The sequence below is a fragment of the Syngnathoides biaculeatus genome, chromosome 11, assembly GCF_019802595.1.
Source record: "Syngnathoides biaculeatus isolate LvHL_M chromosome 11, ASM1980259v1, whole genome shotgun sequence".
In the NCBI taxonomy this organism is placed as follows: domain Eukaryota; kingdom Metazoa; phylum Chordata; class Actinopteri; order Syngnathiformes; family Syngnathidae; genus Syngnathoides; species Syngnathoides biaculeatus.
In genome coordinates, this window is record NC_084650.1 from 29,666,892 (window position 1) to 29,692,640 (window position 25,749).

Sequence of the window (25,749 nt, forward strand, 5' to 3'; positions counted from 1 at the left end):
TTAATTCACGACTACGTTATAATAAACCACACATTTTACGTAATGCACATTTTATTTATCAAAAACAGTAATTGTAGACAGCATGCCATCTTGCTTGCTAGCTTTTTCAATGCTAGATAAAATAATCCAGCCCTTAGTTGCTTCTTGGAATTTGTGATCAGAGCTACACATCCTTTTTTTGAAATTTCATACTACAATATAAAGAATACAAAGAGTAGCCCTTGTCTAGGGAGGTAGCGACAAAGTTTTCCTTGCAGATCAAGTACACAGTGATCACATTTTTTTACTCCAGTTCGACTGCGCTTGTTCTCATTCGGGTTGTGGCTGACCTCGGATCTTTCCCACACTCACATTCGCACCTACTGCCAATTTGGAGTCTTCAATCAACCCAACATGCACCTTTATGGAATGTGGGAGGAAACCGGAGCACCGAGAGAGAGAGAAAAAAAAAAGGAAATGCAAACCCCACAAGGGAAGGCCAGAGGGGAGATTCTAACCAGGGACATCACCACAGTGAGGCAAATGTGCTAATTGCCATTGTAATCGTTCTAATTGTTATTATATAATGTTCTGCCATGCGATTAGCTGGCAACCAGTTCAGTGTGTACCCCGCCTCTTGCCCGAAGTTAGCCGGTATAGGCTCCAGCACGCCCGCAACCCTACTGAGGATAAGCAATGTAGAAAATGGATGGATATGGAATATTGTAATTTATTGAGATTAAAAAAAATCCTACAATTCTGTTGTGAATCGATTCTGTATAACATTGAATTAGTGTAGCGCACAAAATGTGAAGTGTGTTTGTTACCACGGCGTCACTCCGTGCACTACACGAGATACGATATAGTGGGGAGGGGCTGCTCACACTGAGCCCTGGTTGCGTCAGCGTGCCCGTTTTATCCCTTAACCTAAAAAAAAAAAACAGACAGCTGAGTAGGTGAAAGTTTTACGCTATATCTCAGCAGTTCAGTTCTAAATTGTTCAGTCTTTGTACATATTTAATGTATGTGGAGAAAAAAAATACAAGGAAATTACTTGACAGGGTCTTTAAGATTTCCATGCTATTCCAAAGAACTGAGATGCACTTGAGCTGATTGAGTTGAAAGTACAAGTATCTTTTAATGTTCCAAGTGCTGACATTGGTCGGTTGGGGATGATGTAATGAGCGCTCCCTCTAGTGGTCAAAAGGATAGCTTCACATAAGGCTTGAATTGCACATTTCAACACTGAGGCCACACGATGGGAAGAGTCACACTTTATTCTTAGGTAACAGTGCGATCGGTGACGCTCTGCAGGAAGCTTCGAGAATCCAATGCTTTATACATGACAACAGACTTGAACGGAAAAATAACTTCACTGGCGTGCTTGCTTTTTAGTTGTTTTATTCTTATGGTAACGTGAAAGAACATTACTGTAAGAACACTTGTGTTTGTTTATCTAACAAATGGAACACAGCAGCTAAGGAACACGGTGTCCCATTTCAAACATTTTTTTAATCCAGTGAAATATCCAGAGGTGATGGAAATATGTATATACGATCATTTTTATTTGTAATTTTGTTTTAATTTGTCTACATTGTATTTTCCATGGCATCTACTTTTTGAAAACAATCCATATTTCTTTAAACGCACAGTATTGTAAAATCGGTACTTAATTTGCATTTACAACTCAACTTTATTTATATGGAACCAAGTGCTGCAAATAATAATAACACATAATATAAATAATATACAATTTTATATTATTGTTATATCAATTCTTACATTATTTTACATGAAAATGCTACATTAGAATTTTAATGTGACAACAGCCTACTTAGCGCAACTTGGCAAAAAAATCGGTAACTTTTGGTCATATTCTTTTTTTTTTTTTCCCTGTCATTATTGACTGCATGCATGTAATAACATTGTGTAAACAGGTAAATCATACTCATTGGAAGACCTAATGCATGTCTCTGCCTACAAAATCCTAAAACTGACATTCACACGTGGTAAGACTTCTTCCGAGGATCACTTGTGTCTGGAGCGCACCTGCAGCAGCGTGGGCGTCTGCTCCATGATGCGCAGCAGCAGGTTGTCGATGTAGTCCTCCAAGTCGCGGACCTGCGCCTTCACCTTCTTCAGCTCTGCCTCGCATTTGTCCAGCTGCGCTTGCTGACACTCGGACGCCGCCTGCTGCTTGTTCATGTCCATGTCCTGCTGCAGCAGCAAGGAGATGAGCTCCATGTTCGTCAGGTGCTCGTACAGTGCAGACCTGTCATCTGCGGGCTCCTGTGGGGGAAGACACAAAAGAGGAAGACCTGTCAAAATGCTTTTGACCTTCAAGCATTGACTCTAAGGCTGATGTACCCCTGATGTTATCCTGGTAAACAACCTGGCATTTTATTTGCTGTTTGGTATAGTTTGAAAGTAAACTTTAACTGAGAATTAAATTAAACTGCGTGAAGCCTCTTTTTTGTAAATTTGTTTGAAATGTGGCAGCACGGTGACGCAGCTGGAAAGCATTGGCCTTAAAGTTCTGAGGACCTGGGTTCGATCCCGGCCCACCTGTGTCAAGTTTGCATCTTCTCCCCGTGCCTGCGTGGGTTTTCTCCGGGCACTCCGGTTTCCTCCCACATCCCAAAAACATTAAACATTAATTGGAGACTCAAAATTGCCCCTATGTGTGATTATGAGTGCGGTTGTTTGTCTCGATGTGCCCTTCAATTGGCTGGCAACCAGTTCAGAGTGTACCCCGGTTCGTGCCCATTGACAGCTGGGATAGGCTCCAGCGCTCCCGCAACCCTTGTGAGGATAAGCGGCTAAGAAAATGGATGGAGGTTTAAAATGTCCCATTTCTGCTTGTTGTGAAATGAGCTGTGTTGCATCCAGTGCCACCAGTGCTTGTATCTCCAATTTTTGCATATAAGTCAAAGGAAAAAAAAAATGCAGCCGATGGGTCATATCTTGAAAAAAAAATGGAAATCGGGTCACTTGTATGTTGATGCACCACTGTAATATACTGAATACACTGAATACTGTTCCTCAGTTGGACATATAGGCATTGCAAGTTTTAGATATGTGCAGCATGGTGACAAGTGGTGAGTACATCTGCCTCACAGATGAGAGGTTCTTTGTTCAAATTTCATTTTAGCTACTCCTGTGTCGCGTTTGCATGTTCTCCTCTTGTTTGAGTGTTTTCTTCGGGGTACTCACATTCCCTTCCACGTTCCCAAAACATGCATGTTCAGTTATTTGAAGATTCTCAATTGTCCTTAGGAATGAATTATACAGTATGTGCTCTGCAATTGATTGGCACATAGTCAGTGGGGATTGGAACCTCCCCATTCCCAACCCTGACGAGGACAAGTGGAGAAGGAAAAAAAAATTGGGCTCATGTCCCACAGTGTATTGATTGGAGAATTAAAGTATTAATAAATGCTAACTAAGGCATTAGTGAGCAGACCGAAAGGCTTCCTGTGATTTATTTACAATGACACGCTAATGATTTGACTGTCTGGGCATCAAACGACGCTATGACTCTTTGAAATGAGCTGTAATTTTTATGTGCATTCCAGCAGCAGCAGCCCTCAACTAAAATACTATGATCATATACTAAAATATTTTATATCCAGTGGACCTCTCTTGTGAGTCACTGATGGTGTACTGGTACACACGCCTGACTTTGGTGCAGGCAGCTTGGGATCAATTCTCGCTCAGCAGGCTGGTGTCGATATCTGCCCTGTGACTGACTGGCAACCAGTTCAAGGGGTAATCCGCCTTTTGCCCGAAGCTAGCTGGGATAAGCTCCGGCTCTCCCGTGACCCTTGTGAGGATATGTGGCTTGGATAATGTATGGATGAATCTTTCTTTCTTCATATATGCTCATTATATTTTTAACTTAATAAACAGGAGGGATTTTTTAAAATTATGTTTTTATTTAGAGATCCAGATCTAGCCATTTAAACAATAGGTAGCGTTGGTTCGTCGCTGCGATATTTGGGGTATTGTTGGATGTGGCAGATCTGTTATCAATTAGGCCTGAAACAGCTGATATTCATTCGTATTAACGAGCTGGGGTTTTCTTCAAAAACGTCATAGCTGTCGTGAATGTACTGTACATAAATTATGTTATATTATATACAAACATAGACACTATTAGATTTGGGAAACAGGCATTAAAGACTAAGTTCACAACTTTTAAGAGAAAAAAATGCTCTTTCCATGAACTGGAAAATTTCAAATACTGTCATAATTTCTCAAGGGTAACTATGTAAGGACAAAACCACGACTGGATGTTTAATGCTCCTATACTGCATGGAGGACTACTAGTAAAATTTTATTTATAATTATACAATATACGTACAAACCCTCAGGGGTAAATACATACTACTGACTGTTAACTCCTAGAAATACCACTGATGTTTAATATTGAAATGTCTATATTAAATATGTAATCTGTGTCATTAGCCACAACCTAAAATCTAGATGTGATGTGGATTTTTTTTTTTTGAATGAAGAGTACTGTTTAACACGGAAAAAAAAATAGCAACCTGAAGGAAGAGAAGCGTACTACACAGTCAAACACAACCTCAGCTACAACAGTGCTAACTGTACAGGGGGAGCAAAGGCAGATGCAGTGGTCAAAGATGTCCTGACTGCAAAAGAAGTGGAGTTCAACTGTGCTCTGGTAGATGGTGTATCTCATTGGGTATCTTCAATGATTATGAAGTTGTATTTGGTACTTTTTTCCCCACTTCATTTTCATTCATTCACCTTCTGTTCTGCTTCTCCTCACAAGGGTCAATGGAATGCTAGAGCTTATCCCAGCCATCTTCGGGCAAGAGGGGAGGTAGAAACTGAACTGGTCGCCAGCCAATCGTAGGGCACATATAAACAAACAACCATTTGTACTCACATTCATACCCATGGACATTTAAAATTAAAAAGGAAGGCATGTAATAAAGGATTTATGTAGCATATATAATAACATTTTATATGCAACAAAATTGCATAAGAACAAATGTGTACGTAAGAAAGCATTGCAAGCTTTAAGTGAGACTAATTCCTTTCTTGACCACCTCTTTGGTAAAAACAATGACGCAAATAAAAATCTAATAACAATGCATTACGCTTTTTTTACTGCTTCTCAAGGCACTCACAGATGCTTTACACTTGCATGCATTATTTATTCATCCATCCCTTTTCTGAGCTGCTTATGCTCACAAGTGGAGGGGAAGTACACCCTGAACTGGCTGCCAGCGAATCGTAGATTATTTATTCACTCTCCAGTCATACCCTGGTGGTGAAAAGTTACTTGTGGAGTCACAGCTGCTGTGCGACAGTCTGATGGAAGCATGGCTGCCATTCTGTGGCTACGGCCCCTGCGACCAGCACCATACATCCAACCACATTCATTCATATAACACTGATGTGGGCGCCACGTCCCACAGGGGTCGGGGCCTGAGGGGGCATGGCCCCAAGATTCGGTGGTGAGTGTCCCTTATTTTCATTAGTGAAAGATGGCAACCCTAAATTTGCAGGTACATTAAGACATATATAGGTGCTCGCATCAGATATAGCAGAAATAAAATTTTCATCTATTGAGTTGACTATAGTGTCATATAGTTTTGATAGTTGTTTTTTTCTGACATCAGCTCACCTGAATTTTCCCTGGTCCAGCTGCCACCTGTTGGGCTGTGCGTCCTGGGCTTATGGTGGACTTGAGTTTCTCAAGAACTGAACGGCTCTCCTTCTTCTCTGATTGGTTTAAAGGTTTCACTAGGTGTGGTCTGCAAGGAGAAAGAGTTCAGAAATACTGTATAGATATGAATAGGTAGATACGAAAAGCCCTTTTTGAGCTGCATGCCAACGATAATATGCTAGGCGGGTCATATTTATCACCGTATTCCATGTGTGTGGATGGCAAGCAAACCAAAAGAACAAGCATGTCGGTACATTGTGCTGCAAACAAGTTGTACAACGTCATAGTATTATGACATGGGAACTGGGAGTAAACTTTCTTATGTATTTTTTTTGTTTGTTTTTTGACATTGCTGACTTAAAATGTTAAATATTGACAAAACATGCTTTGGTGTTGTAAAAAATAGATAAACCTTGTGAAAATGTTTTTAAGATATAAGCAAATTATGTCTTCTTTACGTAAATGCAGCCCTATGGGGGCACAAACCAGTACAATCTGTAGGCCGGTCCCAAGCCCGGATAAATGCAGAGGGTTGCGTCAGGAAGGGCATCCGGCGTAAAAACTGTGCCAAACAAATATGAGCGTTCATCTAAAGAATCCCATACCGGATCGGTCGTGGCCCGGGTTAACAACGCCCGCCCCCCGGCACTGCTAACCTGCATGGCGTCGGTGGAAATTCAGCTACTGTGGGTCGAAGACAAAGAAGAGGAGGAAACCGGATCCAGCGTCAGAAGAAAAAGAGGAATGCACAGAGCCTACAACTGAGTGTAGGGACTTTGAATGTTGGGACTATGACAGGAAAAGCTCAGGAGTTGGTTGACATGATGATTAGGAGAAAGGTTGATATTCTGTGCATCCAAGAGAGCAGGTGGAAAGGTAGTAAGGCTAGAAGTTTAGGAGCAGGGTTTAAATTATTCTACCACGGAGTAGATGGGAAGAGAAATGGAGTAGGGGTTATTTTAAAGGAAGAGCTGGCTAAGAATGTCTTGGAGGTGAAAAGAGTATCAGATCGAGTGATGAGACTAAAATTTGAAATTGAGGGTGTTATGTATAATGTGGTTAGCGGCTATGCACCACAGGTAGGATGTGACCTAGAGTTGAAAGAGAAATTCTGGAAGGAACTAGATGAAGTAGTTCTGAGCATCCCAGACAGCGAGAGAGTTGTGATTGGTGCAGATTGTAATGGACATATTGGTAAAGGAAACAGGGGCGATGAAGAAGTGATGGGTAAGTACGGCATCCAGGAAAGGAACTTTGAAGGGCAGATGGTGGTGGACTTTGCAAAAAGGATGGAGATGGCTGTAGTGAACACTTATTTCCAAAAGAGGGAGGAACATATAGTGACCTACAAGAGCGGTGGTAGAACCACGCAGGTAGATTATATTTTGTGCAGACGATGTAATCTGAAGGAGGTTACTGACTGTAAAGTAGTGGTAGGGGAGAGTGTAGCTCGACAGCATAGGATGGTAGTGTGTACGATGACTCTGGTGGTGGGTAGGAAGATTAAGAAGACAAAGGTAGAGCAGAGAACCATGCGGTGGAAGCTGAGAAAGGAAGAATGTTGTGCGGCCTTCCGGAAAGAGGTGAGACAGGCTCTCGATGGACAACCGAAGCTCCCGGAAGACTGGACGACGACAGCCAAGGTGATCAGAGAGACAGGCAGGAGAGTACTTGGTGTGTCATCTGGTAGGAAAGGGGAGAAGGAGACTTGGTGGTGGAACCCCAAAATACAAGGAGTCATACAAGGAAAGAGATTAGCGAAGAAGTGGGATACTGAGAGGACTGAGGAGAGGCGAAAGGAGTACATCGAGATGCGACATAGGGCAAAGGTAGAGGTGCCAAAGGCTAAACAAGAGGCATATGAAGACATGTACACCAGGTTGGACACGAAAGAAGGAGAAAAGGATCTCTACAGGTTGGCCAGACAGAGGGATAGAGATGGGAAGGATGTGCAGAAGGTTAGGGTGATTAAGGATAGAGATGGAAATGTGTTGACTGGTGCCGGTAGTGTGCTAAATAGATGGAAAGAATACTTTGAGAAGTTGATGAATGAAGAAAATGAGAGAGAAGGAAGAGTTGAAGAGGCAAGAGTGAAGGACCAGGAAGTGGAAATGATTACTAAGGGGGAAGTCAGAAAGGCATTACAAAGGATGAAAAATGGGAAGGCAGTTGGTCCTGATGACATACCGGTAGAGGTATGGAGAGATGGCTGTGGAGTTTTTGACCAACTTATTCAACAGAATACTAGCGGGCGAAAAGATGCCTGAAGAATGGAGGAAAAGTGTTCTAGTTCCCATTTTTAAGAACAAAGGGGATGTTCAGAGCTGTGGGAACTATAGAGGAATAAAGTTGATGAGCCACACAATGAAGTTATGGGAAAGAGTAGTGGAGGCTAGACTCAGGACAGAAGTAAGTATCTGCGAGCAACAGTATGGTTGCATGCCTAGAAAGAGTACCACAGATGCATTATTTGCCTTGAGGATGCTCGTGGAAAAGTACAGAGAAGGTCAGAAGGAGCTACATTGTGTCTTTGTGGATCTAGAGAAAGCCTATGACAGAGTACCAAGAGAGGAACTGTGGTACTGCATGCGTAAGTCTGGTGTGGCAGAGAAGTATGTTAAAATAGTACAGGACATGTATGATGGCAGCAGAACAATGGTGAGGTGTGCCTTAGGTGTGACAGAGGAATTTAAGGTGGAGGTGGGACTGCATCAGGGATCAGCTCTGAGCCCCTTCCTGTTTGCAGTGGTAATGGATAGGCTGACAGATGAGGTTAGACTGGAATCCCCTTGGACCATGATGTTCGCAGATGATATTGTCATATGCAGTGAAAGCAGGGAGCATGCTCAGGAACAATTGGAAAGATGGAGACATGCACTGGAAAGGAGAGGAATGAAGATTAGCCGAAGTAAAACAGAATATATGTGCGTGAATGAGAAAAGTAGAGGGGGAAGAGTGACGCTACAGGGAGAAGAGATAGCGAGGGTGGACGACTTCAAATACTTGGGGTCAACAATACAGAGCAATGGAGAGTGTGGTCAGGAAGTGAAGAAACAGGTCCAAGCAGGTTGGAACAGCTGTCGAAAGGTGTCTGGTGTGTTATGTGACAGAAGAGTCTCTGCTCGGATGAATGGCAAAGTTTATAAAACAGTGGTGAGGCCGGCCATGATGTACGGATTAGAGACAGTGGCACTGAAGAAACAACAGGAATCTGAACTGGAGGTGGCAGAAATGAAGATGTTGAGCTTCTCGCTCGGAGTGAGCAGGTTGGATAGGATTAGAAATGAGCTCATTAGAGGGACAGCCAAAGCTGGATGTTTTGGAGACAAGATTCGAGAGAGCAGACTTCGATGGTTTGGACATGTTCAGAGGCGAGAGAGTGAGTATATTGGTAGAAGGATGCTGAGGATGGAGCTCCCAGGCAAAAGAGCGAGAGGAAGACCAAAGAGAAGGTTTATGGATGTGGTGAGGGAAGACATGAGGGCGTTTGTGGTTAGAGAGGAAGATGCAGGAGATAGGCTAAGATGGCAAAAGATGACACGCTGTGGCGACCCCTAACGGGACAAGCCGAATGGAAAAGATGTCTTCTTTACGTTAATGCCCATGAATTGCCTTAGATGGGATCATCAACCTTGCCAGGATTGCTAATTTGCAGTAACGTCAGTTAGTCAGGGTACTACAGCACTCTGGTGTATCATGTATTTATATCAGAACCACATTTACTTTTGAACGCAGATGCCATCTTATTTCCTATTTTAAATAAATTGGGTTCTTGCTATGACTATCTCGAGTTCAAAACTCAGTTGTTTCAGCGATGGAAGAACTTTAAAATAATCAGCCGACAATGTTCGCCACTTGGGGGGGAGGATTAGAAATCTCAACAAACACAGTCTGGTGGAATCATGAAAACTACCACTCATTTGAAGAAAATATCTGAACACCAAAAATGAACTTTAATTCAATGGGGTCCAACATATTCCAAAAAATGTTACTCTTATTCCAAAATGTTGCTTTCAGGTGAGAAAAATTTAAAATAAACTCAGACAGATAAGTCATATGACACTGACCAAGTAAATAATGAGAGCTAATTGCTTCCTATACTACTCAGTACTCCTATTTTTACGGGAACTGGTAAAAAAAAAAAAAAAAATGCTGTCATTTATCAACAAACATTTGTGCTCAGTTAATTTAGGCATTTTAGTGATTTCATTCACGTCCCTCTTCTGGATGTGATAGATTGTTCAAATCTGCACTTCCTTGCTTCTGGGATTCCATCACATTGTGACAATTGGTGCTGACCTCTACCAGAGCAGCTTTTTGGCCATGCTATCCCAAGTTTTAAGTGTTAAGTTACACAGGATCGGCACTTGGGATGAAACAAAACATGGCTGTTTGTAGTTGTTGGCTTCCCCCAAATTTTTTCAGTGGTAGATCTTTTTTCTGTCATTCAGTAATGTTTGTTTGTCTTCCAAGTATACTTCAAATTCCGTCAATTCAAACTTCATTTTGTCTTTGCAAAGCTCTCGCAAATATACCATGCTAAAAAATCCATTAACACTACCTAAAGTGCCTGTCTTTTAAACTTTGTTGTCAAGTTGGGATACAGCAGGTGAAATAAGTATTTAACACTTCACCATATTTCTCAAATATAATTCCAAAGGTGTCAATGACATGAAAATTTCACCAGATATTGAGAACATCTCAGGTAATCCATACACACAAAGAAAGTAGAACAAATGGATGCAGAAATTGAGTTGTGTCCAACAATGTGAAATGAAAGGTAAAAAGCATTGGACATATTAAGGAAGTGAGGTGAAAAATGGTGAACAAAGCCAAGACAACGTCTACATCAAATGAATAACCAAACAGCAAATCAGCGGCTTGTCAGTGCAAATGAATATCAGCTAGTTCAGTCCTAAATGATCCATCCATCCATCCACCCATCCATCCATCCATCCATCCATCCAATTTCTTAGCCGCTTATCCTCACAAGGGTCGCGAGGAGTGCTGGATTCTACCCCTGCTGTCAATGGGCAGGGGGCAGGGTACACGCTGAACTGGTTGCCAGCCAATCACAGGGCACATAGAGACAAACAGCCGCACCCACAATCACACGTAGGGGCAACTTAGAGTATCCAATTAATGGTGCATGTTTTTGGGATGTGGGAGGAAACCGGAGTTCCCGGAGAAAACCCACGCAGGCACGGGAGAACATGCAAACTCCACAAAGGTGGGGCCGGGATCGAACTTGGGTTCTCAGAACTGTGAGGCCAACACTTTATAAGCTGATCCACCATGCCACCAGTCATACATGATGGCCTATAAAAAGGTCTCAATGTGTGAGTCCAGACACATTTCCTATTGTGTAAGAGGAAAGAGCTGTCTCAAGACCATGCCAAACTAATTGTTGCAAAACATACCCATGGCATTGGTTACAGGCACATATCGAAGCTCCGGAATGTTCCAGTGAGCATGGTTGGGGGCATAATACGTAAGTGAAAAGTCAATCATACCATCATGAATTTGCCTTATTCGGGTGCTCCTTGCATGATTCCTGACAGAGTTGTGCAAAAAATAATCAGAAGTGTCCAAGAGACAAGGAAAACCTACGGAGTCCTTCAAAAAGACCTGGAATTAGCACGTATGTAATTTGGTCAAAATGAAAAGTGTTGAATGGACTCTATGGACGCCATGGCCTATATGCACGCTCACCAATCAAGACTCCACTATTGGAAAAAAGGCACATTAAAGCTCATTTAAAATTTGGTTTACAACATTTGAACAAGCCAGGTGAGTAGTGTGAGAATATAGTCTGGTCCGATGAAGACAAAATTGAACTCTTTGTATTCCATGAAGCACACCATGTTTGGATAAAAAAATGGCACTGCACACTACCCTAAAGACATCATAACATCAGTCAAGTTCAGAAGTAGGAACATGATGGTTTGGGGCTGAATTGAATGAAGATTAAATGGGCAAGTGTGCAAAGACGTTTTTGACAAAAACATACAAGTTGTATCACCAAACAACCATTTGCACTCACAGTCATACTAAATTTAAAGTTGTCAGTCAACCGACAAACCTACCCAATGTGTCTGTACTGCGAGTGCACGATGATGTGGCACTGTGGCTGTGGCATCAGACAGTGCGTCTAATAGGATAGTGGTTGATGAAGCGATTCCAGAATGCTAACCTCAGATATGAATAGAGAGCCAGCGCGCTGCAAGAGCCCAGCTAAGCGACATGCCTATGTGGCAGCCAAGGTAGTTGGGGCAACAGTCCCATAAAAAGCAATGCATGAATATTGAAAATATGAGCTCCCCAATTTCAAAGCTTGTGGTAATATTATACAGTTGAAAAAAGAGCCCTCAAAAATATTAAATGTGTGTGTGTGTGTGTGTGTGTGTATATATATATATATATATAATATATATATATATATATATATATATATATATATATATATATATATACTGTGCCCTCCATAATTATTGGCACCGCCGGTTAAGATATGTTAAAAGCCTTAAAATAAATTCAGTGTTTATTGCAGAAGAATACTGTCACACTGAAAATTTTAGGAAAATGTAACCTTCAACTCAAATGAATTGTTGAAAGAAAAAAAAAATCCCTGACTAAAAAATAATTATTTTTCATTAAATCACCTGTTCCACAATTACTGGCTCTCTTTACAATTCCCAGGAAATAAACGTAATTGAACCATTTCTGTCATTTCTACAGTAGTTTACAATGTTTACCAGAGTATGTAGGAAGATTTAATTAGTAATTCCTCACTTCCTGTTTCCCTGGGGTATAAATATGACATGACACAGAGGCCAATTCTCTTATCCACTCTTAAACATGGGAAAGAGAAAGGAACACAGCATACAAGTGAGGCTGATCTGCGTCGACCTTCACAGGTCAGACGGAGGTTACAAGAAGATTGCCACTCAACTGCAGCTGCCCATATCCACTGTGAGAGGAATAATTAAGAAGTTCAAAACAACTGGAACAGTGGTAAACAAGCCTGGACGAGGACCCATGTTTATTTTGCCACCACGCACAGTGAAGAAGATGGTAAGAGGAATGAAAAAAATCTCCAAAGCTCACTGTTACAGAATTACAACAAATGGTAGCATCCTGGGGTCACAAAGTATCCAAATCAACCATCAGGCGCTCTCTGTATGCCAACAAGCTGTTTGGGAGGCATGCACGGAGAAAACCTTTCCTCACTCAAATCATAAACGCAAACGTCTGGAGTTCGCCAAGCGGCATTGGGGCTTCAACTGGGACCGTGTGCTTTGGTCAGATGAGACGAAGATTGAGCTTTTTGGCAACAAACACTCTAAGTGGGTCTGGCGTACCACAAAAGATGTGCATGCTGAAAAGCACCTCATACCCACTGTGAAGTATGGGGGTGGGTCAGTGATGCTGTGGGGCTGTTTCACTTCCAAAGGCCCTGCGAAACTTGTTAGGGTGCATGGCATCATGAATGCTTTGAAATACCAGGACATTTTAAATCAAAATTTGTTGCCCTCTGCCTGAAAGCTGAAGATGAGTCGTCACTGAGTCTTTCAGCAAGACATTGACCCTAAACATATGGCCAAATCTACACAGAAATGGTTCACCAGTAACAAAATCAAGCTTCTCCCATGGCCATCTCAGTCCCCAGACCTCAACCCCATTGAAAACCTGTGGAGTGAGCTGAAGAGGAGAGGACCCAGGTCTCTGGATGATTTATAGAGATTCTGCAAAGAGGAATGGCTGAAGAGCCCTCTTTCTGTCTTTTCCCATCTTTTGAAACATTATAGGAGAAGATTAGGTGCTGTTTTGTTGGCAAAAGGGGGTTGTATAAAGTATTAACACCAGGGGTGCTAATAATTGTGACACACATTATTTGATGTCAAATAATTATTTCTTTATGTGGGATTTTTTTCCCCACTGAATAAATGCACTTGTATTGAAGGTTGGATTTTTCTCTTTTTTTTTTCCATTAAGGTCCCATATTATTTAGAAGAAAAAAATGTATTAGAAGCTAAAAAACACATCTTAAGCATTGGTGCCAATAATTACGGAGGGCACTGTATATTTGACATAGACTGCAAACGAATGCAGCAAAATGTGCAAGCAAGCTCATTTTGTTTTTCCTGCCATCCACAATGATGGAATGTGCTGTGATGTTTTGACCATATGATCTTAAGCAATCACTTCCAAATATGGGCAAATTCAGACTGGACCTATCTTAGCAAAGTACCCTTTTTGAAGACGGTAAACACAAAAACAAAGAAATGGAACAGACTAAGTTATGAAAATGAATAGCGTTGCACTTACCAAGGTGAAGGGCAACAGCAAAATTCAGATACATTTACTAATTAAAATGTACATAAAACTATCATTGAATTAAATAGTTATATTTTCTGTGTTAAATTCATGTTTTGTTAGTTTTGTTCATTAAACAGTTAGTTTGTGTGCAGTTGATACTGGGTAGTTTTGTGCACGGGTAAAATATATGTGTTTTGAATTTGAAATGAATATTTAATTTTTCCAATTACAAAAGGGTTTCGTGAATGCACCTATGAAACTTGCAGTGTTCAGTGCAGTACTTCCAAGAAGGTTACGAGCTATTGGTATTATCCACAACACAGTATGGCTAGTATTTGCATAAGCTACCATTTCCGTAGGCATAGTGGTACTGGTTTTCAATGAATGCAAGCAAAAGCGATATTGATTATGGTTCCTTTAAATGTAAATGTAAAAATATCAACAATATCAAAATAAATTGGCTATAGCGACTGGACATTTAGACCTACAGTGTAATTGCAGCCAAAGGGAGTGAAAACAATGAAATGACCAGCAGAACTTAAAACAACATGATTACATTTAGCAACAAACAAGGCAGCGAGGCAAACAGTGAGGGAGAAAAAGTGATTTTAAAAAAAAAAAAACTTTCCGTGTTTTGAATGGTCATTGTCTTGGGTAAGTGCCTGCTTACACATGGGGAAGAGTTGAGTGCATTTCCTAGTGTGAGGACTCTCACCTGCTCTCCTGGTGGGGCAGGTTGCAAGCTGGCCATTTCTTCTCAGTCAAAAGTGAGTGCAGTGCATCGAAGGGGAGCTGATCAGTGGTGGAGGTAGTGTCTGGAGTGCAGGAGGAGGTTGAGTAGGGTGCCACAATCAGAGACCTACTGGTTCCACTGCCATGCATATTTGTGCTTGAGGAGGGTGTGGAGGTGCAACAAGCAGGGGAAAGAGGGATATTACCAAGAGTATCAGTTGGGGAAGTACAACCCTGCTCTGACTTTGGAGGATTTCTCAAATGAGGGGCAACTTTGGCATGAAGAACTTCAAAAGTAATCTCAGAGGGGTTTTCGGTCACACAATCCCCTAATAGAAGTGCTGAGTCATCATTCGAAGGTACTAGAGGCCTATCGTTTAAATTGCAATGACAGTTCGAGACTTTATCATCATTGCTATCCAATGCCAGATTGGGAGATGGAGCTGAGCTAGTAGGTTGATATGATGACGGACCTTCATTCATGAGTGAAGATTGTTGACCAAGATCAGTTCTGCTTGCATTGTCACTGCTGTCCACTCTTGGAATTGCTTTGGGTCTAACACGTGCACTGACCACCCGTGGAAACAATTCTTTCACAGCTTGAGGGCTCCCATTATCATTAGAGTCCTTACAGTCCATTTCTGTTTTATCATCACTGGACTCCTGATGGGCCTCAGGTTGCTCCTGGGTTTCACCGATTTTACTCTTGTTGATCTCAAGTGGAAAGTCCTGGAAAACTGGAGAGACTTTGCACATTTTACTAGATACTGTGATTCTTTCCAAAGATGAGTCACTTTTGGGTATGTTGGTGTTTTTTAAGGTGTCAGCATGTGTAGCTAATGTGTGGTTAAGAGCTGCTGTGGAATCTTGTGACAACTGTGGACCGATCCAACTTGAGCTGCTGAGACCTTTGGCATCTTCAACTGCCTTTGTTTGAGAAGATCCATCTGAATCTATAAATTCAAAATCCGAATTCCTAACATTCATGTTTAGATCACGTAGGTTTTTCAAGTAAGTCCCATTTTTGTTGATGCATGGAGTTTGACTTATGATAGAAGATACTCTAGACTCTACTGGAGGGGGCGTCCCAACAGTCTTTAATTCTGAAACTAAGAGTGAATTAGGTGACTTCTTCAAATGGTCAGCAACGGAAGTCTCACAATTTAGAATATTCCTGATCCCTGTGCTGTTCCCTATATGTAAAGTTGTTTGGCTAACATTTCCCTTGAAAATTCGCCCATACAAGTCTTGTTCAAATAGCATGCCCCCCCAGAAGTCAGTTGTGTCTTCCAAGGGTTCATACTTTTTGAGCGTCTCTTTGGACATAAATCCCAGGGAAGGGATGATTCCATAAAGCTGAGAGTTGTCATTGAGGGAATTTGAAGTCTCGCTGTCTGATGATACACTTGAAGTCGGTCTTTTAAACTCTGGCTCTCTTCCATGCTGCAGTGAGGCCACTCCAGTTTGAGACAGTAGATAGGCTTCTTTGTGGACTGCCAGCTCTTGGCCTCTGTGGAGCCAACCATCAGAGTATATCTCATTCACTGACGTTTTTATTGGTCTCCTTGGAGGTAATGGTGGAGGCTCCTTTTGGTATCTTTGTTGCTCTTGTACATGATAATCTGCATGTAAGTTTTCTGCCAGATAAGTACACCTCTTAGTGGACTCTAGAGTAGATTCCTGTTGCATCTGAGAGGTATTTCCTTTGGGTGAGTTGAGTCTGTTTGAAGCAAACATGTCAAATGAGTCTTCCCAGTCCTGTACACTCACCAACATTGGACAATCTCTTGAGCAGTTGGGAAACTCCGGGAGCGATATCCGCCTAGCGACAGGCTTAGGACGCTCCCTCTTGATGGAGGGTATAGCGTTTTGAATGGGACTGGGTATGTCCTGGCCGGAGTGCTGAGAAGTGTACAGAAAGCTTGAGGAGCTAGGTGCACAAGGAAGGGACCCCTGCAGCTCCTCAAAGAAGGGATTAGACGGGGAGATGGGGGTTGATGGCGGGGTGATTGGATGAGTGTGATTCTGTTCAACGGGGAGGGAAACAGAGGAGGAGGAACAGTGACTGCCTACAGAGGGGCAAGGAAGTGGGGGGGATCTAGCCGTGGTGCTTTCTAGCTTAGGAGACACTTTCCGCCTGCAGAGGAAAAGAGGGCACAGTGGTCCTCTTAGTTGTTTTCCAAACATGGTTCTCACATAAACAATTATCAAAATATTAGCTGATATTTCACAAGGTGTGACTTTCTAAACACAAAATTCGCCAAATGATAAGAATTGCTGTAGTTTAAGTTAGAAGTGAAACCAAATGCAAAAGAAGCAAAGCTTATAAAATAATCAAGCATGGAGAAAATATGTACAAACGCCTTAACTCATAACATGGGTGCAGGTGAAAAGTGAAAATTATGATGTGATTGGGTGGCATCATCATAGTGAAATGGAAAGACGAATGAGCTCAGTCCTCTTTTCAAATTATGTTCAACTCAAGGCCACAAGTGAACAGAGGAGGTTTCCAATAATTGTTATGATGGGAGACCAGACATCCCCACTGACTCACCTTGGCTTGTTCTTGGAGTCTGTGCTGCTGAACCAGCCTCTGAGCCTCCCTTCAGAGATGGAAGGAGCCTGGATCCCATATGGCTTTACTGGAGCAGAATCGCTCCTACCTCCAGAGAATAAGGTCTTTCTAAGCTTCCACCCTTTGTCAGAAGATTCAGAACTAGAGTTCTCTGTAGCCTCAGGCTGACCTTCTACCTCAACTGGTTGAGCATCCTTCTCTTCCTCCTTTCCCCCATTTTTCATCTTATCAAAGGACCAACGTCGCCCTTCTGCAAAGGAATCCTTGTCCTCGCTTCGCTTGGTGAGGTTTTGTAGGGAATGGGACAGTGGGGAGCATTTCTGCAAGACCAACTTGCACGGCATGACTCCAGCGTTCTTCAGGATTGAAGGCTCAGAGTCATACACATGGCTGCCATTTATGCACACTGAAGACTTGGACGGACTCATGATCTGATGGCCTTTGACGGACTCCATGATGGGCTTTGTTAGAGGGATCGATGTCATGATCTTACTGGCTTCATCGCTGAAGGCTCGCTTGTGTGTCAGAATCTTTGTGGCGTGCTGACTAGTGAGCACTGTAAAGAGGAGAACAAATGTCTTTTAAAACAATGAAGGACATCGGTGAGAATTTAATGTAAACAATGACAAGTGGGTGGCACAAAACTACCAAGATGAAAAGACATAAAAATCTTGAAAAAGAAAGTAATTGTTTTAAGTGATGAACTTAAAAAAGGGTTGCCCGATTATCCTTTGGTGTGATAGCTTTTAAAATGATTGTTTTGACCAGGTTTATTATTCAGATTGTAACAATAATTTTATAAAAGAGCTCTTGAAATTATACATTCAGTTTTAAACCACTGCAAATTACAGTACAAGCCCACAAAAATACAAGATAAATATTAGACATAAACACGTGAACATGTAAAATGGATAATCAAATTCTAAACACTTGAGCTATGTTGAAGGTTTTAATAGGTTCAAGAGAATGATGCTAGCCTGAGTTTTAAAAAAACCCACATTTTATTGATAGCCTAATGTTTAAATCGTGAAGCATTTATTAATTAACAGGTCCAGCAAAACAAGAAACGTTTTCAGAATTACAGTATGTAAGCTCGTTTGGTGGTTTTTGCTTTCTCTGCAAGTCGCTAATCTTTAAAGCTAGTAGGGCACGCTAGTTTGTGAGACTTAGATTATATAATGAAACAACACATTAATATCTTAAGAGACAATATACATCCAATCAAGGTTCCAGTTGATTAAGAATAAGTTTACAAAGAAACAGCAGCAGGTGGCACAGTCACGTAACTGGTTATGATGTTAGCCTCACAGTTCTGAGGACTAGGGTTGAAATCCTGGCCTTGCCTGTGTGAAGTCTTCCCATGCCTGTGTGGGTTTTCTCAGGGCACTCCAGTTTGAAAGACTATAATGGGTGTAATGTGTCTGCTTTCAAGGTTGTGGGTATTTTTTTCCTCAGATGTAAAGGATGTGCCCTCTTATTTTTTTGTAGGTTCACTGTTGAGAAACCTAGATGCATTTTAGAGCCCTCACAAATAGTCGGACATGTCAGCAGCGTCAGCCATCCAGATCAGAGTCAGTGCCCAAGTCAACCCAAGACCAGAAGTCAAAAGTCTTAGAGACTTAGTGACTAGTGCGTGAGATGAGCCAATTAAGCAATTAAAGAGGTAGAAATGAATCTCTATGCAACTGACCTAAGGGGCTGACCAGTACCTCCTACACTACAGCATTACAGGTATCCATGTTTAACAAAACAGTTATTCAAATGTATCTAATAATTTTCACTCATTATTGTCTAAAAAAATAAAAATAAAAAAAAAACAGCCAAACTTTCAATCTTGACTATAAGGCCACATATCTTCTGTAGATTGAGGGGTAGAGGCTAAGTATCACAACATTCCTCAGACAGTTAAGCATTCAATGAAGTTTGAAGATTTGTTCGCAAGCGATTTTTAACACTTTAACATGGGTAAAAATGGATACCAATAATAGATGTGGAGAGAGACCAATAGTATAAATTTGTGGAAAAATGTGAAAATAACCATAATTTGGCATAGGCTTCTGCTGAACAGTAGATTTAATATAATTAGTTACTGGAGCTATAAATACTTCCAGAGTTGTTATCTTTAAGATTTCTAAAGGGACAGTCAAGTAAAGTAAATTGCATCTTAGTATATTGAAAAATGCACACACTACCTGTTTTAGTTAGATCTCTGTCTCGACAGTGGGGGTCAACACGTGTGACGGTGGTATAGACAGGTGAGCTGGGGAGATCTGAGAGCAAGCCGAGAGCAGGAGGAGGGCCAAGTGTGTCACTCGCCATGGAGGAGGCGCTGCTATCGGAAGCCAGGGATGAGCATGACCTGGTGTCGGGCGACTTTCTCAGCTTCCCTTTGAAAAAATCTTTCACCTTGCTCTTCTTTTCCTCTGTTATTGCCGTGTCTTGGTCATGGATGGCGCCCCCACATTCGTCGTCCAACGGCTGACCCGGGGTCACCGAAAGAGCAGCATAGCGCCCCGGCACAATGGCTGAGGAAGATTCCGCATCAGGGCGCTTTCTCCCTGTGACGCGATCCTTGAGTTTCCCGAAAGCAGAGCGCCGCTCGTCCTTGGCGGTGAGGTCGAACATGCTGGCGGTCATGTTATTGCGGGTGAACTGCACCGTCAGCTGCAATTCGCCACGCTCCTTGGCCTTCCGTCCCGCCTTCGAATCTAGCTTGAACCACCTGGGGTCATCACACAGAGGACACAATGACACTTGTGCTTCATCTTCATCATCTCTGACACATTTATAGCATGATAACTATAACAGGTTCTACTTGTCTGGGAAGACCTGCTACGAGTAACCTCATTTGTGAGGTTAAAAGTGTTTGAAGGGCTTCTTCATCTACACTGGGGATTGCAAAAAAACGCTTACTTTCATAACTGGTTTTAACCGAACAGCTGTAACAAAAAAACGATTAACCGGTTTTAAAACCGGTACCATAGTGGTGTTTACATAATTCACCCGCGGGACCTCGAGTTGGGGTGCGGGGTTCCACACGGACTGTTTTTGTTGTTGCTCTTCTGGAGTGACAAGTTCACAGAGTTCCCCCCGTTATGCGAGTAGTGTTTTGATGTCTGCCAATAAAACAAGTTTTGTTCCTGTGTCCGACACTCCGCCTCCGACTCCTTTTCTCCGGCGCTACACCATCGATCGTTAATGTACTCCGCGGTAATGGGGTAGTTTGTATACAATAGTGACAAACAACCTTGTTGAATGTGGCTTTCAACAACGCACTCGTGTAAGTTAAATTTTGGTTATTTTTTTTGTAAAAATGTTTTAATGTTGACATTCTTCTTTCAGACTTTCAGAAAGGGCATGAAAGTATACCGAGCGTTTCCTCGATGCCATGTTTGATGTTTCTTTGATTTAACTGAATGTTCTTTACTTTAACAGCGAAACTTGAAAAAAGTGGAAATGATGTAGAAAAAATAGCGCAATGTCGAGGACCGGAACCGGAAGAAATGATTGGAAATTGTAACCGACTTCGAAAGTCCGATTACGGTTTCGGTTTTTAAAAACTGAAAACCGGTTATAACCAGTTATTTGTAACCGGTTGCGATCCCTAATCTACACCAAGCATGCTTTTTTTTCAAGGTTCAACGTTTCTCTTTACTGACTTTTTTTGGACTAGGTAAACAAAAGTCATCTTCTTCTTTTCCTTTCGGCATGTCTCCGTGCCATCTCCTGCATCTTCCTCTCCAACCCCACTGCCCTCATGTCTTCCCTCACCACATCCATAAACCTTCTCTTTGGTCTTCCTCTCGCTCTTTTGCCTGGGAGCTCCATCCTCAGCATCCTTCTACCAATATACTCACTCTCTCACCTCTGAACATGTCCAAACCATCGAAGTCTGCTCTCTCGAATCTTGTCTCCAAAACATCCAACTTTGGCTGTCCCTCTAATGAGCTCATTTCTAATCCTATCAACCTAGTCACTCCGAGCGAGAACCTCAACATCTTCATTTCTGCCACCTCCAGTTCTGCTTCCTGTTGTTTCTTCAGTGCCACCGTCTCCAATCCGTACATCATGGCCGGCCTCACCACTGTTTTGTAAACTTTGCCCTTCATCCTTGCAGTGACTCTTCTGTCACATAACACACCAGACACCTTTCGCCAGCTGTTCCAACCTGCTTGGACCCGTTTCTTCACTTCCTTACCACACTCACCATTGCTCTGGATTGTTGTTAAATATTTGAAGTCATCCACCCTCGCTATCTCTTCTCCCTGTAGCCTCACTCTTCCCCCTCCACTTTTCTCATTCACATCACGCACATATATTCTGTTTTACTTCGGCTAATCTTCATTCCTCTCCTTTCCAGTGCATGTCTCCATCTTTCTAATTGTTCCTCTGCATGCTCCCTGCTTTCACTGCATATCACAATATCATCTGCGATCATGGTCCAAGGGGATTCCAGTCTAACCTCATCTGTCAGCCTATCCATTTCCACTGCAAACAGGAAGGGGCTCAGAGCTGATCCCTTATGCAGTCCCACCTCCACCTTAAATTCTTCTGTCACACCGAAGGCACACCTCACCATTGTTCTGCTGCCATCATACATGTCCTGTACTATTTTAACATACTTCTCTGCCACACCAGAATTACGCATGCAGTACCACAGTTCCTCTCTTGGTACTCTGTCATAGGCTTTCTCTAGATCCACAAAGACACAATGTAGCTCCTTCTGACCTTCTCTGTACTTTTCCACGAGCATCCTCAAGGCAAATAATGCATCTGTGGTACTCTTTCTAGGCATGAAACCATACTGTTGCTCGCAGATACTTACTTCTGTCCTGAGTCTAGCCTCCACTACTCTTTCCCATAACTTCATTGTGTGGCTCATCAACTTTATTCCTCTATAGTTCCCACAGCTCTGAACATCCCCTTTGTTCTTAAAAATGGGAACTAGAACACTTTTCCTCCATTCTTCAGGCATCTTTTCGCCCGCTAGTATTCTGTTGAATAAGTTGGTCAAAAACTCCACAGCCATCTCTCCATACCTCTACCGGTATGTCATCAGGACCAACTGCCTTTCCATTTTTCATCCTTTTTAGTGCTTTTCTGACTTCCCTCTTAGTAATCATTTCCACTTCCTGGTCCTTCACACTTCCTCTTCAACTCTTCCTTCTCTCTCATTTTCTTCATTCATCAACTTCTCAAAGTATTCTTTCCATCTATTTAGCACACTACTGGCACCAGTCAACACATTTCCATCTCTATCCTTAATCACCCTTACCCGCTGCACATCCTTCCCATCTTTATCCCTCTGTCTGGCCAACTTGTAGGGATCCTTTTCTCCTTCTTTCGTGTCCAACCTGGTGTACATGTCTTCATATGCCTCTTGTTTAGCCTTTGGCACCTCTACCTTTGCCCTATGTCGCATCTCGATGTACTCCTTTCGCCTCTCCTCAGTCCTCTCAGTATCCCACTTCTTCGCTAATCTCTTTCCTTGTATGACTCCTTGTATTTTGGGGTTCCACCACCAAGTCTCCTTCTCCCCTTTCCTACCAAAAGACACACCAAGTACTCTCCTGCTGTCTCTCTGATTACCTTAGCTGTCGTTGTCCAGTCTTCCGGGAGCTTCTGCTGTTCATCGAGAGCCTGTCTTACCTCTTTCCGAAAGGCCGCACAACATTCTTCCTTTCTCAGCTTCCACCACATGGTTCTCTGGTCTACCTTTGTCTTTTCCTACCCACCACCAGGGTCATCCTACACACTACCATCCTATGCTGTCGAGCTACTCTCCCCTACCACTACTTTACAGTCAGTAACCTCCTTCAGATTACATCGTCTGCACAAAATATAATCCACCTGCGTGCTTCTACCTCCGCTCTTGTACATCACTATTATGTTCCTCCCTCTTCTGGAAATAAGTGTTCACTACAGCCATCTCTATCCTTTTTGCAAAGTCCACCACCATCTGTCCCCCAAAGTTCCTTTCCTGGATGCCGTTCTTACCCATCACTTCTTCATCGCCCCTGTTTCCTTTACCAATATGTCGATTACAATCTGCACCAATCACAACTCTCTCGCTGTATGGGATGCTCAGAACTACTTCATCTAGTTCCTTCCAGAATTTCTCTTTCAACTCTAGGTCACATCCTACCTGTGGGGCATAGCCGCTAACCACATTATACATAACACCCTCATTTTCAAATGTTAGTCTCATCACTTGATCTGATACTTTTTTCACCTCCAAGACATTCTTTGCCAGCTCTTCATTTAAAATAACCCCTACTCCATTTCGCTTCCCATCTGCTCCGTGGTAGAATAATTTAAACCCTGCTCCTAAACTTCTAGCCTTACTTTCTTTCCACCTGCTCTCTTGGATGCACAGAATATCAGCCTTTCTCCTAATCATCCTGTCAACCAACTCCTGAGCTTTTCCTGTCATAGTCCCAACATTCAAAGTCCCTACACTCAGTTGTAGGCTCTGTGCATTCCTCTTTTTCTTCTGACGATGGATCCGGTTTCCTCCTCTTCTTTGTCTTCGACCCACAGTATCTGAATTTCCACCGACGCCCTGCAGGTTAGCAGTGCCAGGGGCGGGCGTTGTTGACCCAGGCCACGACCGATCCGGTATGGGATTCTTTAGATGAACGCTCATATTTGTTTGGCACAGTTTTTACGCCGGATGCCCTTCCTGACGCAACCCTCTGCATTTATCTGGGCTTGGGACCGGCCTACAGATTGCACTGGTTTGTGCCCCCATAGGGCTGCATTACTAGGTTAACAAAAGTGCCTTCCTCAAATAGTTCCACAAAGTAAACAATTGACCAAAATATCTTGATAAAATGAAAAAACAAGATTATGGTTAACCAGGAGTCAGATGACACAATATCAGTGTTCTACAGGACAGCTGAAAAAAAATATTTACGAATTGGAGGTTCAGATTGTTCAAGTTATAAAGGACAAAAAGAAAGTAAAAGCTTTGGAATTTAAAGGATCGAGCGTTTTATATATATACATATATATACATATATATGTATATAAGGTGGCACGGTGAAACAGCTGTAGAGCATTGGCCTCACAGTTCTGAGGACCGGTGTTCAGATCCCGCCCTCTCGCCCCGGCCTGTGTGGAGTTTCCATGTTCTCCCTGTGTCTGCGTGGGTTTTCTTCAGGTGCTGCAGTTTCCTCTCATGTCCCTAAAACTTGCATGGTAGTGTAATTGAAGACTCTAAATTGCCCATAGATGTCAGTACTGTCTTTGTTTTATTTCCATGTGCCCTGCTTAATGGTTATTTGTTTTTGTGTACAGTAGAGAAAATAAGTATTTGAAGACCCTGCTATATTGCAAGTTCTCCCACTTAGAAATCATGGAGGAGTCTGAAATTTCCATCGTAGGAGCATATCTACAGTGAGAGCGACAAACTAAAAAGAAAAAATAATTAATTATTATTATTAAGATTTATTTGTGTGATACAGCTGCAAATAAGTACTTGAACACCTGAGAAAACCAATGTTAATATTTGGTACAGTAGCCTTTGTTTGCAATTAAAGAGGTTAAACGTTTCCTGTAGTTGTTCACCAAGTTTGCACATACCGCAGGAGGGATTTTGGCCCACTGCTCCACACACATCTTCTCTAGGCCAGGCAGGTTTCTGGGCTGTCGCTGAGAAACATGGAGTTTCAGGTCCCTCCAAAGATTTTCTATTGGGTTTAGGTCTGGAGACTGGCTAGGCCATGCCAGAACCGTGATATGTTTCTAACGGAGCCACTCCTTGGTGTTTCTGGCTGTGTGCTTCGGGTCATTGTCATGTTGAAAGACCCAGCCACGACCCATCTTCAATGCTCTGACCAAAGGAAAGAGATTTTTCCCCAAAATCTCACAATACATGGCCGCAGTCATCCTCTCCTTACTACAGTGCAGGCGTCCTTCCCCATGTGCAGAACGCATGATGCTTCACAGTTAGGATGGTGTTCTTGGGATGGAACGTATCATTCGTCTTCCTCCAAACACAGTAAGTAGAATTATGACCAAAAAGTTCAATTTTGGTCTCATTGACCACAAAACTTTCTTCCATGACTCCTCTGTGTCATCCAAACGGTCATTGGCAAACTTAAGACAGGCCTTGACATGAGCTGGTTTAAACCGGGAAACATTCCGTGCCATGCATGATTTCAAACCATGACGTCTTACTGTATTACCAAGTCACCTTGGAAACGGTGGTCCCAGCTCTTTTCAGGTCATTGACTAAGTCCTGTCGCGCAATCCTGGGCTAATTCCTCACCTTTCTAATGTTCAATGAGACCCCACGAGGTTGCATGGGGCTCCACGCCGAATGAGATTGACCGTCATGTTTAGCTTCTTCCATTTTCTAATGATTGCTCCAACAGTGGATCTCCTTTCACCAAGCTGCTTAGCAATTTCTCCGTAGCCCTTTTCAGCCATGTGGAGTTTT

General features: G+C 42.4%; 1 protein-coding gene across 1 annotated transcript in view; it reads right to left on the bottom strand.

Moving 5' to 3' along the window:
• Positions 1 to 774: 774 nt before the first annotated feature.
• rab11fip5b (RAB11 family interacting protein 5b (class I)) overlaps positions 775 to 25,749 on the bottom strand; it is a 33,330-nt gene continuing 8,355 nt past the window's right edge. The window contains exons 3-7 of the mRNA XM_061835864.1: positions 19,499 to 20,028; positions 17,286 to 17,862; positions 14,715 to 16,868; positions 5,639 to 5,768; positions 775 to 2,268 (exon numbers count right to left, since the gene is read on the bottom strand). Of these exons, the coding sequence (XP_061691848.1) occupies positions 2,008 to 2,268; positions 5,639 to 5,768; positions 14,715 to 16,868; positions 17,286 to 17,862; positions 19,499 to 20,028 (3,652 nt within the window). The 3' untranslated portion in view covers positions 775 to 2,007. The remainder of the gene's footprint in view (positions 2,269 to 5,638; positions 5,769 to 14,714; positions 16,869 to 17,285; positions 17,863 to 19,498; positions 20,029 to 25,749) is intronic.